General features: G+C 56.9%; 6 protein-coding genes across 6 annotated transcripts; 3 read left to right on the forward strand and 3 right to left on the reverse strand.

Annotated features, from left to right (window-relative positions):
- Positions 1–590: 590 nt before the first annotated feature.
- Positions 591–2,532, reverse strand: QBC33DRAFT_294605 (HotDog domain-containing protein). Its single transcript, XM_060423369.1, has 3 exons — positions 2,135–2,532; positions 2,005–2,069; positions 591–1,930 (listed from the first exon to the last, which is right to left on the reverse strand). The coding sequence occupies exons 1-3, from the start codon at positions 2,438–2,440 to the stop codon at positions 859–861; spliced, it is 1,443 nt and encodes a 480-aa protein (XP_060278164.1). The 5' UTR covers positions 2,441–2,532; the 3' UTR covers positions 591–858.
- Positions 2,533–2,852: 320 nt separating this feature from the next.
- On the reverse strand, positions 2,853–4,569 carry QBC33DRAFT_553024 (putative integral membrane protein). The gene is made up of 6 exons (XM_060429360.1): positions 4,179–4,569; positions 4,047–4,105; positions 3,930–3,984; positions 3,635–3,876; positions 3,542–3,566; positions 2,853–3,457 (listed from the first exon to the last, which is right to left on the reverse strand). Exons 1-6 carry the CDS (start codon positions 4,470–4,472, stop codon positions 2,906–2,908), a joined length of 1,227 nt encoding a protein of 408 aa, XP_060278165.1. The 5' UTR covers positions 4,473–4,569; the 3' UTR covers positions 2,853–2,905.
- A 356-nt stretch (positions 4,570–4,925) lies between these two features.
- QBC33DRAFT_553026 (cytochrome P450) lies at positions 4,926–7,436 on the forward strand. Its single transcript, XM_060429361.1, has 8 exons — positions 4,926–4,967; positions 5,048–5,717; positions 5,780–5,971; positions 6,038–6,172; positions 6,236–6,435; positions 6,493–6,644; positions 6,698–6,727; positions 6,779–7,436. The coding sequence occupies exons 2-8, from the start codon at positions 5,297–5,299 to the stop codon at positions 7,323–7,325; spliced, it is 1,677 nt and encodes a 558-aa protein (XP_060278166.1). The 5' UTR covers positions 4,926–4,967; positions 5,048–5,296; the 3' UTR covers positions 7,326–7,436.
- A 1,866-nt stretch (positions 7,437–9,302) lies between these two features.
- QBC33DRAFT_294716 (uncharacterized protein) lies at positions 9,303–11,571 on the reverse strand. The gene has a single exon (XM_060423372.1). It carries the CDS (start codon positions 11,270–11,272, stop codon positions 9,314–9,316), a length of 1,959 nt encoding a protein of 652 aa, XP_060278167.1. The 5' UTR covers positions 11,273–11,571; the 3' UTR covers positions 9,303–9,313.
- QBC33DRAFT_295051 (putative cyclase-domain-containing protein) lies at positions 11,572–13,214 on the forward strand. The gene is made up of 3 exons (XM_060423374.1): positions 11,572–12,058; positions 12,168–12,829; positions 12,894–13,214. The coding sequence occupies exons 1-3, from the start codon at positions 11,871–11,873 to the stop codon at positions 13,067–13,069; spliced, it is 1,026 nt and encodes a 341-aa protein (XP_060278168.1). The 5' UTR covers positions 11,572–11,870; the 3' UTR covers positions 13,070–13,214.
- Positions 13,215–13,421: 207 nt separating this feature from the next.
- Positions 13,422–13,928, forward strand: QBC33DRAFT_582040 (Thioesterase/thiol ester dehydrase-isomerase; the record flags this gene model as incomplete). The annotated part of the gene is made up of 1 exon (XM_060431308.1): positions 13,422–13,928. One exon carries the CDS (start codon positions 13,422–13,424, stop codon positions 13,926–13,928), a length of 507 nt encoding a protein of 168 aa, XP_060278169.1.
- Positions 13,929–14,201: the final 273 nt, after the last annotated feature.

Below are 14,201 nucleotides of genomic sequence, written 5' to 3' on the forward strand. Positions count from 1 at the left end.
TAGTATCTCAAGATTCTTACAATAGCTTTACAAATAAGTCACTTATAATGCTTAATCAGCAAACTGCTTAGTCATCACTATTGTAGTTACCTTAATATATAGTAACAAGTATTTACGTAACTTAGCTACTTTGTAGTCATATAAATAAGTCACATGTTATGCTTAATTAGCAAACCGCTTAGACTTATCAAGTAATCTTTATACTAGGTCTAACTACGTTTGTAAGTGCGGCATGTCAATCTCTCCTTCCCTCTTCCTCCTGAGGAGGAGAGACACAAAACCACCTACCTACCTACCTCTCAACGTAGTATACTGCTGCTGAGGCGTAGGCCTCAACGGCAGTGGCCACGTGATTGGCTGGCAGGCGGATAGAATCGTGCCCCTTCCTTACCTCTAGCGCACGTGACTGGTCAGGTGACCCTGATCAGCCCCAATACGTCTCGCGGTAGTGCCCAAATCCAGTCGTGTAAGTAAGGTAGGAAAACGCCGGTGGCGTGATCAATTGAATTGAAGGCGTAAGGAAGGAATGGAATGCGGTAAATCAAGTATTATTACGTAGAAAGCTTCGAAATAACTAAGGTGTAAAGAGTGCTGCTTGTAAATCCGTGTAAGTCTGCGTAATTGATGATGATCTTACAATTTGAGGCCCTGATCACGCTCTTATATGGAAGCGCAGAAAATCCGGTCCGAAGCTGACTCATCCTAGCCTGAAGCGGCCCGTGCCTTTTCCATTCACCACGTCACTCCTTCATCCTCCGCTCTTCGAAGACCTAGAACGACAATGTTTGGCAACACTTCTGCTAAACTTAGGTCATAGTTCCTCAACTGCAGCCTCTACGTAAAGAGACTAGTGCAAATCTATTCAGTGATATTAGCACTCCCCACGAGGCGTTCCTGGTCTTCATTAAGACCGACAGGGTCTTGGCGTTTCTGCAGGTCGCCGGCCTGCACTCGCCGCCTCGCATCAACATACACCATGTACTCCTGGTACGTATGTGGCATAACTTTGAGGTCTTTGGGAACGGAAAAGGTGTAGTTGAACTGGCCGGTCGGCTTAGCGTTGCCGTGCTCGACGTCTCTCACTTTGCTGTCGATGCGGACGTGGACACGGGTGATGGGTTTGTTGGGGTCCTTTTGCTGCGGCTCGCTGCCGTCGTCCTCGAGCAGCGGCGGGTCCGTGTAGGCGACGGTGGCGGTCAGGTAGAGGACGCTGCCGACGGGTACAGGGTTGTGGAAAGTGCAGGGGTCGGCGCTGATGAAGGTGGGGCGAGCGTGGGCGAAGCTGGACGCGCAGCAGAAGGCCAGCTCAAAGGTCTGCTTCAGGTGGTAGCCGCCGAAGATCATGGTCTGGTGCCGGTTGCGGTACTGCGGCTGCATGATGGAGGCGGTCGACAGCCTCGTGGCAGCCATGGCTACGACGTTTTGGGGCTGCCTTAGCGGCTTGTTGGGGTCGTGGTACTCGAGCGACTTCAGCCACATGTTGTGAATCAAAGTCGACTCGGCGTCATTGGGCTCCTGCTGGAGGAGGGAGTTCTTGACCATCTGCTTCATCGCCAGAGACTTTGCCTCCCCGGTCTTGAAAATCTTCTCCTCCTCGGGCGTGGAGCAGATCAGTCCCGGGATGTTGGTGGGTTTCCTGGTGACGGAGTCCAGGGCAACCATAGTAAAGGTGCACGTTAGGAGGACGTCTTCGGGCTTGCTCGACTCGCCTTCGCCTCTCGCCCTGGCGACTTTGCAGGTGATCTCCACGCTGCTCCTGCCCGTTGCATACGTCACCTGGCCGCTGTATTCCAGATCGCAGATCTCGGTGAGCGGGTGAGCGATGGTGATACGGTCCAATGCGGCCGTGACTGTAGTCACGCCAGGCCCGGTGTGCTTGTACACGATGATGCCCGACAAGGCGTCCAGGTCCATAAAGATTGTCCCAAGACTACACAGCCCATGTCAGAGTGCGGCTGGCCCACCGCCACACGGTGTCACGCGGCGTCAGGCGGTGAGACATACCGAATGTGGCCTGATGAGTTAATGTAGGTGTCAGAAAGCCACGGATCGCGCCCAAGAGGGAGGATCTACAACTTGACGGTCAGTGATGCGTGTCATCCAACGGCGTCTTAGTTCCCCATCCGGTGCTCACCACACGGTGATAGCTGTCGCTCATCTTCTTAGGTGAGAGATCGCGTTCCTTGGGTAGCCCCTCGAGCGAAGCCAGGCTCTTGCCCTCGTTTTGGAGTCTCCAAGCTTCGATCCAGGGTATTGACAACCGGGTGTCTGTCAGGCCGCGGAACACGCCGTCTGTGTGCCGGGCCGGCGTGCTGCACAGCCATCTGCCGGCTAGTTGCGGCACTCGCCGGACTCGTCGGATATGGCAGATGCGGCGAGGGGGCTGCTGCCAGGCCGATGATAACACGCTCTGGAGAGCTGCTGTGCTTCTGCCATTCATTGTTGGGAGCTTAGGTCAGGGAACTACCAAAGTTGTACCAAAGTTGCATTAAAATGTGCTCAGTTCGGATGTCGCGACAAACTCTGTTGCCGCGGGTATCTATTGATCTCGCGCACTAGGTAATGTTAGCGTCGCCTAGGAGTAATTAGCAGCTTCCTTCCACGTGACATTCAAAGTTTAATTGAACCCACAACGACGACCTCAATCCTGCAGATAACTTGCGAGAACCATGTCCATCGTAATTAATTATTCGAAACTCAACTTCCATCGTATGTTCCCGTTTGCTTGAGCAGTGCAAGTTATATTATGATCAACACTGGCAACGATTAGGACCCTCCACTGCCAAAGCCTGTCGGGAACGCGGAACATGAGAAATTGCAATTTTGATCAAGTGGCATTCAAGGTATATCTAACAGAGAGAGAGAGAGAGTCTAAGACTACCTTCAATATACAATCCACTTGGTTCTAGAGACTAGCCCTACCACTCTGCGCGCTTTGCATAGAGCTTTCATACTCCACCTTCTTCTGGCCCGGTTTCTGGTCCTGAAACAATATCTCCTCACTCTCCGTAATGGTCAAGCACACAGGATCCGGAGTCTTGCCCCTGTTCCTGGGTCTAGGTGTGCTTATCCCACTATTCATCTCGATATCACCCTGGGACGGCTTCGAGTTCTTGCTCTTTGAGCCACTGCCGTAATCAATATCAACCCCCCCACCAGGGCCGAGTTTGTTTTGGCGCCAACAGGTATAAAACGCCTTCATGGAAGGCATGTTCGCCGCGATAATTCCCACTTGCATTTCGACGTTGGAGATTATGACCATCTTGCCCAGCGACCAGGTGAAGTCAGGAGAGGTGGCAAATTCGAAGAGAATGATTGCGCGGAGCCCGCTCGTGAGCACGGCCGAACCCCCCGTCGTGATGACACAAAGGACTGCGAGGCGGCGCTTTAGCGTCATTTGGAGAGTCCAGATCACGGGGAGAGGCAAGACGAGGATGAAGAGATCGGTGGTCATGTTCTGCACCATGAGTAATAGGTATTAGCAGAGAACTCATTCCCATACTGCTTACAGTATGAAATATGTGGTTTGGAGTGCACTCACCAGAGAGTACGGAACAAAATATGTTCTAATTATTGCCAGGCCGTTGTGAGCCACCGTAACTAGAAGCCAAACTTAAACACGGGTGAGACTTACATGTCCGTGTCCAAGCACTTGACGTTGGGATAGCTCGCCGGGTCGTAGAATGCTGCCAGCGGCCTGCACTGCAGCCCGTAGAGCAGCCAGATGACAATAGTGGTGGCGACGTGAAAGCCAATGACTCCCCAGAGGGCGCGGCGGAAGGTGAGTGTCTCCGAGAGCCTGAAATAGAAGAGGAGAAAGCACATCTTGATGCTAAACTGCATCCAGATGTACCAGAATTCCTCGGCTAGAAGGCCCTAAGAGATGCCGAGTCAGGAGCGGAGTGCGTACAGTCGAGTACAAGACGCACCTTGAGGAGAATTGGCAGCCATTCGGGATGCTCTGTCATTACTTCCGTGATATGACTGTATGGTTGTTGTTAGCCATGCCTGCAGGGCGAGTCACAGCGGGTTGGGCACTCAATTACAGGCCACCACCGAAGTGGAGAAAGAAATAAAGCAACCCTTGCTGGCAAGAATTAAATAGCTAGTAATTAGTCGAAAGCACATCGTCAGCATTGGTTGCGCGCTCGGATTGGAGGGTCCCGGTTCGGACGTGCCAACATTGCAGACATGGCCCAGTCATCCCAGCCAAAGGCCCTCATGGTGAACCCGCGAACATAGATGCGCATCGCGATGCTAACGGAGGCTATGATATATAGCAAAGTGATCACGGCGTGCGAGAGGGGGCGTAGGTCTTCCATTTTCGTTGCCAGCGGGCGGGTCGGCTGCGGAATCGAAGGGAAACCGTGAAGGAAATCGGCGAGCCAGTCGGTGCCTGGTGGAAAGAGGATGATGCTTGACGGGAAACCCCCCTTGCCATATATCCCCCGCCGTCCCCTGTCATCCAGCATCCCCCAATGCTGCTCGCCACCAGCGCATCGTTGCTTTTGTTTTTACCCTCGACAGCTTGCAGGTGGTGATCTTTATTTTGTGGCGTATATTGACAGGGTCTGGCTTCCCATTCATGTGGGATAGATCTTGCTTATTTTGGACTAGGCACCAGCCTGGGCACAGAGGGAGTTCCCCGATTGGGGGTGTGCTTCAGCCACCCATGACAGTGGAAATAAAAATAGGGGCACCATCGTACACCGCTAACAGTTATTGGCGAGTATCGCTACGTCAAACGTTAGTGTGGTGCAGCGCTTTTTCCACTTGACTCCTCACATTTAGGAGAGGATGGACCCTGCACCGCAATCCCCCAAAGTGACAAGTCACTATATTCAATCCCTGCGGTTCTACAATTGAAACAAGGCGAAGTCATGGGTTTCCCCCTAGGGGCAAAACAAACAACAAAACAACGACAGGGGCAAGATCTGGGCCAGCTGATCAGCGGCCCAGAAAGAAGTGTACGTGGTCCCAGACCGTATATTCAAAAAAATGGAATAAAAGGGTATGTGGTTGTATAACACGTGCCGAGAGTTTTTAGGCCTTTTCACAACATGGGCAAAAGTGTTACCCTCCCTGTCAGGCCCTGGAAAATCCGCTAAACAGGGCTGGGTACGGAGTACTTGCTTAGTACTGCAACGTCGCGGGACAAGCCGCACGCTAGACTACACGAGGGATGCCTCCCCCCAGAAGAGTAGGCCTGAGGACCTGGAAGAGTGTTCCCCGCACAACCTTGACTTCACCGCCGCTCCGCTTCTGTCTGACCTGCAAAGCCATCACTTTCTAAATAATGGCGACCCTAAGCTCCGCCCTCGACTCCTCATGGGAGGTGACGGCAGGAGTCTCGCTCCTGCTAGGTGTTGTCGCTCACCTCACTGTCCGACCGTTTGAGATCGATAGCAGAGCATGGACTCTCCTGTTTTCGTACCTCGGCGTGCTCGCCATGTTACTCGTGAACTTTGTCAAAGCCGGCGGGTTTACCATCTTGGATGGCCTCCTACGCACGATCATGGTAGCGAATGCATTCAGCGTCGGCCTGGCTTGTAGCACTCTGCTCTATCGAGCCTTCTTCCACCGGCTGCATCGGTTTCCTGGCCCTTTCCCAGCCAAGCTCTCACGGTTCTATGCCATGAGCAAGGCAGCCAAGAACCTACAGGCCAATATCGACATCCAGAGGCTCCACGAGAAGTACGGGGACTTTGTCCGAGTTGGTATGTTGCTTGCATAGTTGTGGCAACTTGATATTCACGAATGACAACTCACCGTTGCGTAGGACCCCGCGAGATCTCCATCAACCGACTGTCTGCCATCCATGCTATCTACGAGCATCCAACTCAATGCACAAGGTCTCCATGGTACAGCCAGGTGTCGGATGATGTGAGCAAGATTTCCATCAATTCCACCAGGGATGTGAAGCTTCACAAGCTCCGGAAGAGGGCCTGGGAGAGAGGGTTGGGCTTCAGAGGTATGCAAAATGATCAAGGCCGCCTCCTCCTCATTTGTCCTTAGATAAACTCACAGCGCGACATAGCTCTGGCGGTATACAAACCACGCGTGGAGGCGAAGGTGGATCTATTGCTATCACAGATCGAGGCCTGTAAAGGGATGTCAATTGACATGACCAAATATGCCATGTTTTTCGGCTTTGATGTCATGGGAGACGTGGGTAAGTTGATCAAGCCTACCCTGCCTTACCTAACCGATTAGCCATGCTAAGACATGTAATCAGGGTTCTCGAAGGATTTCCACATGCTTGAATCCGGGCATGAGCATGCTGCCATCCGCGGGCTGCATGACAATATGGCGGCTGTTGGTGTGCTTGGCACAGTGCCATGGCTAATGTCTATGCTGTCCAAAATACCGGGTGCCACTGGGAGCTACTCACGCTTCACGGATTGGTGCGGCCAGGAGCTCAAGACAAAACGTTTAGTAAGTTGTGGGCGTGTGGTGTGTATGAGTTCAATGCAGCAAACTAATTGGGCAAAGGTTGTGGCAAGCGAAAAGGCAACTCTTGGGGACCAGGAGCCCCAGGATGTCATGTCTTGGCTCCTCAGGGCGGAAGACGAACAAGACCAATCTGCCCCGCCGGGTGAGGGCGCCTTCCAGGAAGACTCGCGCCTCATGATCATCGCTGGCAGGTAAGTACTCCAAGCTTCTCTCTCTCGGAATATCCTGGTTAAAAAGAGAATAGTGATACTACAAGCGCCGCCTTAGCAAATAGGTGAGTTTTTCGTGTCCGTTGTTCTCTGTTGCTTGTATTAAACCATCGCAGCCTCTACTTTTTGACCAAGAATCCCGCCTGCTACCGAAAACTCCAACAGCTAGTGCAAGCAGAATTCCCGGGAGGAGAGAAGGACTGGGCCTATGAGAAGGTCAAAACCATCGCGTATCTGGACTACATCATCCAGGAGACCCTTCGATTGAAGCCGTCTGTTCCAGCAGGGTTATCTCGGTTGACGCCTCCGACAGGATTACAAATAGACGGGGTTTTCGTTCCCGGTGACACGATTGTCTCGGTTCCGGCATACACAGTCCACAGAGACCCGCGCTACTGGGATAATGCGACCGAGTTCATGCCAGAGAGGTGGGAGCGAGTGTCACCAGAGAAGGCACCCTGGATACCTTTCACCCGAGGCCAGTTCAGCTGCCCTGGTAGGAACCTGGCCATCATGGAGCTCCGGATGGTTCTCAGCCGTATTGCACTCCGGTACACCATCTCTTTTCCTCCTGGATATGACGGAGAGATGTTTGACAAGGAGGCCAAGGATACGTTCACACTTAGCTTGCCTCCATTGCACTTGAACTTCACATTAAATTAGCAATCCAACGTGTTACGCCCCCTGGGAGTCGTCACGCTCTTGGAAGTCCAGCTCAGAGATGCCAAACAATATGTCCAGTTGACGTATCATCATTTGTCCGATATTGCCGAGGTGACTGCCATGTTGCAGGCAGAGACTTCCAAGGAGACTACAAACGAGTATGTATATGTAGATGCTATCGTCTTCTCCCTAGACTCGACCATTATCTGCACCGGCTGCCTGGTCGGCACTCTTCCAGATCGAACTTTGCAAGGCCAGTTCCTACACAGCCGAGATCTGTGGTTCTACGTCCACGCCAAGAGAAACCAGAAGCGCCCGTGAAGACGTCGGGAACGGCCACCGACTTCTCTGTTCCGGTACAACCGTGGCGTGTTCTGGACCGCACGGTACGCCTTCAACTTATTCATCACGCGGTTCAACCGTATCACCAGGTTCCTCCTCGACCCCTTCATGCAGACGCACGTCGTGTACCGCGCCATGCAGCAGAGCGGGCTCTCGGACTTTTACCTAGTCCAGGACGTCGGCGTGCCCCACGACAAAGCAGTGTTCACGCTCTGGCTCGACAACCACGTGAAGCTCTAGCTCTGCCCGCTGCACTCTAGCTCTGCCCGCTGCACTCTAGCTCTGCCCGCTGCGCACGTGCCGGGACTTGCCGGACTCGCGCCACGGGCTCCACTCCGAGTCTGCCGAGTCCGGGACGCCGGAGCTCCTCAACTTCGGCGTATGGGGCCCCGCCTCCTTCGGCCACCGCGAGGTCGTCCACTTGAGCTGGGCGCCGGAGCAGAAGGTGTGCAGCAGCTGGGCGGCAAGAAGTGGCTCTACGCGCACGCTTACTACACCGAGGACGAGAACTACGACTGGGGTTCGTACGACGCGTTGCGGGCCACGTATTCGGCGGCGCACCTGCCGAGTGTGTACGAACAAGGTCAAGGTCGACGTGGACGCCGAGGAGGCGGCGATCCGCGCGTTGTGGGCGGACTGGCTGCTGGCTGTCTTCTGGGGTATTTGGCCTCTGCTGGATCTGTATGTGTCTATAAGGCCATAACCGGTGGTGACTATCTGCATCAGAAGAAGCCTAAAGGGTCTCTGGAGGCGTTGAAGGAGGATTAGGCGGTAAACTTGGAACGTTGACTGCACGGAGGTGAATGCAGAGAGATTTTCGGGGTTACCATCAACCCCTAGGCCCGGAAACAGCAGGCATGACAGGCAGGCTCGGCTGGTTGGTCACATAGGAGAGCCCATACTTGCAGATAAAGAAACCGGTGTATAAGGAGGCTGCCTAGGCATCGTATCAGGCCCACATGACCTAGTATTCCCATGATACCCCAGCCAGCGAATTCTCTTGTTACGCCCTATCAACCCCAACCAACGTTAGGCAGACACGGATGATGGTATGCTTTCGTTGTCTACCGCGGAAGTCATCTGCTTACGCTGCGGCAGCAGGCTGGGCTGAGTGATCTGCAGTTCACAGAATCGAAACCCGAGGCCCAGGGCCGGTCAATCCTTGCCAAGTTAACTTTGAAACCACAAGACCAGTGACCGAGGTGGAAAAGCCAACGTTGAGGTACAGGTTTCCCACTGTGGGACGACCCAACGGTGAGGCTGGCAATCTCCATGCAGGTACCTCGGGGGTAATCCGGCGGGTGGAGGCCAGACAGTTACCGCGTCTTGTACTCGGCCTCATAGGTCAAGGTTCCTCCTGTCCTGACTCTTGACTACCAAGGGCGCCATAACCAAAGACGCTATCACCTTTGCATCAGAGCGGCCAAGGTACCTGCGAGAGACAATTTGGAATGGACGAGATGGCTCTGGGATTTAAGATATTGTATGTGCTATGGTCCGCTCTCAGCGATTTGACGCCTCGGCCGGACTCTCTTTTTCTTCAGGCCATTCACAACATCACCCCACAAAGGCGCGAGAACCCCTGGCTGCCATCGCTATATATCTATACTGACATCTTTCCGTAGAAGCAAAAAAGTGACCGAATCTCAAAGGGCCGGCACCGCAGTTATCCCCAGCCCCTGCAACCCCCCCTCAGCCCTCCACTCCTCGAGGACCCTGACGTAGCTCGTCATGCCCTCGCACCACGGCGTGGCCCTGCTCTGCTTCGCCATCTCCTCCGGGTCACGGCTAGCCATCGCCTGACCCTCGGAGGTGATGTACCCGGGCGTACACCCCGCCACGGCAGCGAACCACGGCGCGCGCCTCATGCACTCAGCCGACCAAGCCTCCTCCGCCTCGACGGAGGCCTCGACGACGGGCCGCTCCCCGGCCCCCCCGACGCGGCGCTCCGCCTCGGCGACGACGTGGGCCACGTGCGCCGACTGCACGTCCAGGACCAGGACGAAGTTGGTGGCGACGCCGGCCTGGGTGGTGCTCGCGAGGAACAAGTTCGGGAACCCGTTTGCGCAGACACCGTGCAGGGTCGCCGCGCCGCGGGCCCGCCACCCGTCCTCGAAGGACCGGCCCCCGCGGCCGAGGATCTCGATGGCCGTGCGGGCGGCGGGGCTGCCGTTTGCGACGGCGGGGGTGCGGTACCCCGTGCAGAGGACGAGGACGTCGAGGGGGTATTCCCGCCCGTCGACGACGAGCCCCGCCCCGGTGGCCGACGAGATGCCCCTGCCGTCCGTGTCAACCAGGTGGACGTTGGGCCGGTTGAAGGCCTGGAGATAGTCGTCGCTGAAGGTGGGGCGCTTGCACCAGACCGGGTACCAGGCTTTGAGCCTCGCCGCCGTCTCCGGGTCCTCGACGATCTGGTCGACGCGCGCGCGCGTGGCCTCGCTGCGGGGCACGTCGAGCATGTGCAGCTTCCCGACGTGCTCGCCGATGCTCTCCATGGTCGGCGCCACGATGCCCCACGAGGGCCCGCCGACGATGGCGCTGTACGCGGGCATCTCGGTCCAGCCGTCGCCCGTCAGGTTCTCCTGGCCGGGCTTGGCGGCGTTCTCGACGTACGAGTTGAAGTTCAGCATGCGCTCCCTCTGCCAGCCCTTCTTGGCGCTGATCTTGTCCTTCCACTCGTCCGGGTCCGTCGACTGCTGGCCGCGCCGGTGGATGGCCGAGGGGGTGCGCTGGAAGACGTAGAGCTCCTTGGCCGACCTGGCCAGGTGCGGTAGGGCCTGCACCGCCGTCGCCCCCGTGCCGATGATGCCGACGCGCTTGCCCGCGAGGGCCGTCAGGTTCGGGTCCGTCGGGCTGCCGCCCGTGACCGAGTAGTCCCACCGCGCGGCGTGGATCATGGCCCCCGAGAAGGAGTCGAGCCCGGGGATCTTGGGGATCTGCGGGCGCGTGAGGAGGCCGGAGGCGATCAGGACATTCTGAGCGTGGAACTGCAGATCCATGGGTTTCTCGCCCGGCCCGCGGTCTTCTGTGGCCTTGACGGTCCAGAGATTGCTGGCGTCGTCCCACGCGGCGCTCGTGACGGCGGCGCGGAAGAGAGCCTTGTCGCGCAGGTCCCATTTGTCGGCGATCCTGTTGGCGTGTTCGAAGAGCTCCGGGCCGGATGCGTATTTGGCTGTGGGCATGTAGCCCGTCTCCTCGAGCAGGGGCATGTACGTGTAGCTCTCGACGTCGCAGCAGAGACCCGGGTAGCGATTCCAGTACCAGGTCCCGCCGAAGCCGCCCGCGGAGTCGACCAGCCGGATGTCGTCGGGGCCGCTGGCCACGCCCGCCTGGATCAGGCGGACGGCGAAGAGCAGCCCTCCGAATCCTGCGCCGAGGATGACGAACTTGTACCTCCCACCGTTCTTGACTGGAGGGTCCTGCGAATTCAGCGCTTCATGGTCTGCCCATGGGTCCTTTCCCAGTGCTCTGAACCTGTCCGACTCGGCGTCCTGGAGCTCGACGAACTGGGCGATTCCGTCCGAGCGGAGACGCTTGGCCGCCTCTTCGGTGTATTTCTGTTGGAGGGCAAGCATGGCCTGGCCATTGTCCGCAGCGGTGGCCATTATTCGCTATTCAGGGGGTTGTTCGTAATGATGTCGAGGACGGGGACTCGAGATGTAGGGGCTATAATCTGACCGACACACGTTGACTGACCACTAACCGCTGATGGACCTCGTCTTATGTTGATGTGGTCTTGGCGGCAGACACCCCTTTCCGCCTTCCATGGCACACCCGAATGCGTATTGCGGGCCATCTTCCATTCAGCTTCCGAACGCGAAGACGAGTCAGCACGGCTCGTGTTCGGATCCTGATCTTTGGCGGTCGACATTTCCGATTACGTAGATATACGTGCATGATGCGCATATCATCCAGGGTCCGATTGGGGAGGAGCGAGCAACGGGCCGTTAATGTGGGCGCCAGTAGGGGCTGGGGTTGCAGCGGGAAGATACCCGCTCTTGGCCCCGGCACTCCGCCATCCAGTGATGGGCCCACACACCATCGCCAGAGAGAGAGTGTAAATTGCAACTGCAGCCAGCGGGGCGTGCAGTCATCCCAGCGCTTATACAGTACATACGCACACAAATATAGATAGACGGGGGTTTGAGCGCCGTCCCCCGCAACAATGACTCAGGGCCAGGTTGTTTGACTTTGCTCGACACGATGGAGCCCGGCAGCTATCCAGACTTTGGTGATCTCCCCAAGGTGGAAGGGATGCCGCAGGGGTGTGCCTGGGGTGTCTTTGACAAGGATGGCAAGAAGGATCTCCTCGGGACTCTCAACTTCCTGACGCCCCAAGTCGTCCAGGCCGCCGCGGCCGAGGTCAAGGCCGGCGTCTCGATATCACTAAAGCACGTACAAAAGAAGAAGAAGAAGAAGACGAAGAAGAGGAAGAAATATCGCCCGTCACGTTTGAGCAGCAGCCGAACACACTGACTGACCTTTTGTATTTTTTCGCAGCTGGCCCCTCAACGCATTCAAGATCCCGCTCCCCTTCCGCCGATCGCCAACCCACACGGTCGTCGACCTACGAGAGGCCGGGCTCGAGAGCGACGGGTGGGACGACGAGCTGGAGTTCAACACGCAGTGCAGCAGCCAGTGGGACAGCCTCACGCACTTCCCGGACCAGGCGACGGGGCTCGCGTACAACGGCGCCAAGCCCACTAAGGAGGGCCTCAGCGTGTCGTCGACCGAGGAGAACGGCCTCCCGACCTGCGAGCACTGGCACGCGCGGGGCGGCATCGTCGGCCGCGGCGTGCTGGTCGACTACAAGGCATACGCCGAGGAGACGGCCCAGACGGGCGCCGTGCCGTACTCGCCGTTCGACGGTCACCGGATTACCGTGCAGGAACTCGAGGCCGTCGCGAAGCATCAGGGCGTCGAGTTCCGCCCCGGGGATATCTTGATTGTCCGCACCGGATACACGGAACTGCTCGAGGGCCCGACCGAAGCGCTCGTGCCGCAGCTTAGCAAGGGCACACTGTCCGGGGTGCACGGCACCGAGGAGACGGCACGCTGGGTGTGGAACCACCGGTTTGCGGCCGTTGCTGGCGACTCTCACGGATTCGAGGCGATCCCGCCGGTCAAACCGGACGGAAGCGTGGCGGGGATGTCGGATCTAGGTAAGTGCAACTCAAAGCCTCCCCAAGTAGGGAGCGGCATGGCTGAACATGATTTCCCCGATAGTGCTTCACCAATGGTTTCTAGTCATGTTCGGGCTTCCCATCGGGGAGCTCTGGGATCTCAAGGCCTTGTCGGCGCATTGCAAGAAGTCTGGGCGGTACAGCTTCATGCTGAGCTCGGTGCCTCTGAATCACCCCGGCCTCGTGGCTTCTCCGCCAAACGCCCTGGCCATTTTCTAAGGAAAAGATGCCGGAACGGAGGGCTGAGAAGTATTTCACACAGAATAGAAATAGTAGCCCCTGTTCGCTGGTGGAGTGGGGCCCCAATTTGATCACCCGAATCCGAATCCGATTACGGAGGAGATACTTTCTTTGATGGTGTTTGGTGATGTCCAAAAGATCTGCAAGCCAAAAATTTCTGAACCTCCCGTGTCGGCTCCCGTACCGTCAACCCACACCGACCCGGCACCCGTCAACTTCATCTTGCCCAGCCACCCAGCCAGCCAGCCACCCACAGCATCCGTCTCGTGTCACACTGCAATCCACCTACCGACATCCACTTTTCCATTTGCGCCTCTTCCCCCCGCCCGACATGGCAGAAAACACCACCAGGCCCCCACCAGCCCCCACTGCCGCAAGCGGCCAAACCATGCCAACCCCCGCAATAGAAGCGCACGTCCTCAAGGTATGGGACCGGATCCGCGCGCGCTCCGCCATCTACCGCATCCTCCTCTCGGACGCGACGCTGGTGTCGGCCTCGCACGGCCGCGTCGCCTTCCGCCTGGAGCTCCAGCCGGTGCACCTGAACTCGAGCTCGACGCTGCACGGGTCCGTGTCGGCGACGGTGGTGGACTGGGCGGGCGGGCTGGCGATCGCGAGCACGGGGCTGGAGCGAACGGGCGTCAGCACCGACATCCACGTGTCGTACGTGTCGGCCGCGCGGGCCGGGGATGTTGTCGAGATCGAGGCGTGGGTGAGCCGCGTCGGGAGGAATATGGCCTACACCCAGGTCGAGATCCGGAAGGCCGTGGTCGGTGAGGATGGGGCCAAGGGCGCCGTCGTCTGCACGGGAAGCCACACCAAGTTCCTGCATGTTTGAAGCCCTGTATTACTGTTTATTTATCTAGTGTCAGGTTAGGCAGTAGCCGGTTCTCAGCGCACACAAGATCAGCACTAATAGTCTGGGCAGGTCTTGTATTTCATGTCTATCATTTGACCTGTTCGTTGCATCCCCGGCAGGAAGGACATTTGCTTGCCTGCAGTGTTGCCTGAAAAAAACACAAGCCATGACGGGGGGATAATGCTACCCCGTCGCTCTAACTGTCATCAACAATCATTATGGGTGAGGTAGTTCTCGGGACCCTGATATGAC

The sequence above is a fragment of the Phialemonium atrogriseum genome (genome assembly GCF_030411735.1).
Source record: "Phialemonium atrogriseum strain 8032-3 unplaced genomic scaffold QBC33scaffold_49, whole genome shotgun sequence".
Lineage (NCBI taxonomy): Eukaryota > Fungi > Ascomycota > Sordariomycetes > Cephalothecales > Cephalothecaceae > Phialemonium > Phialemonium atrogriseum.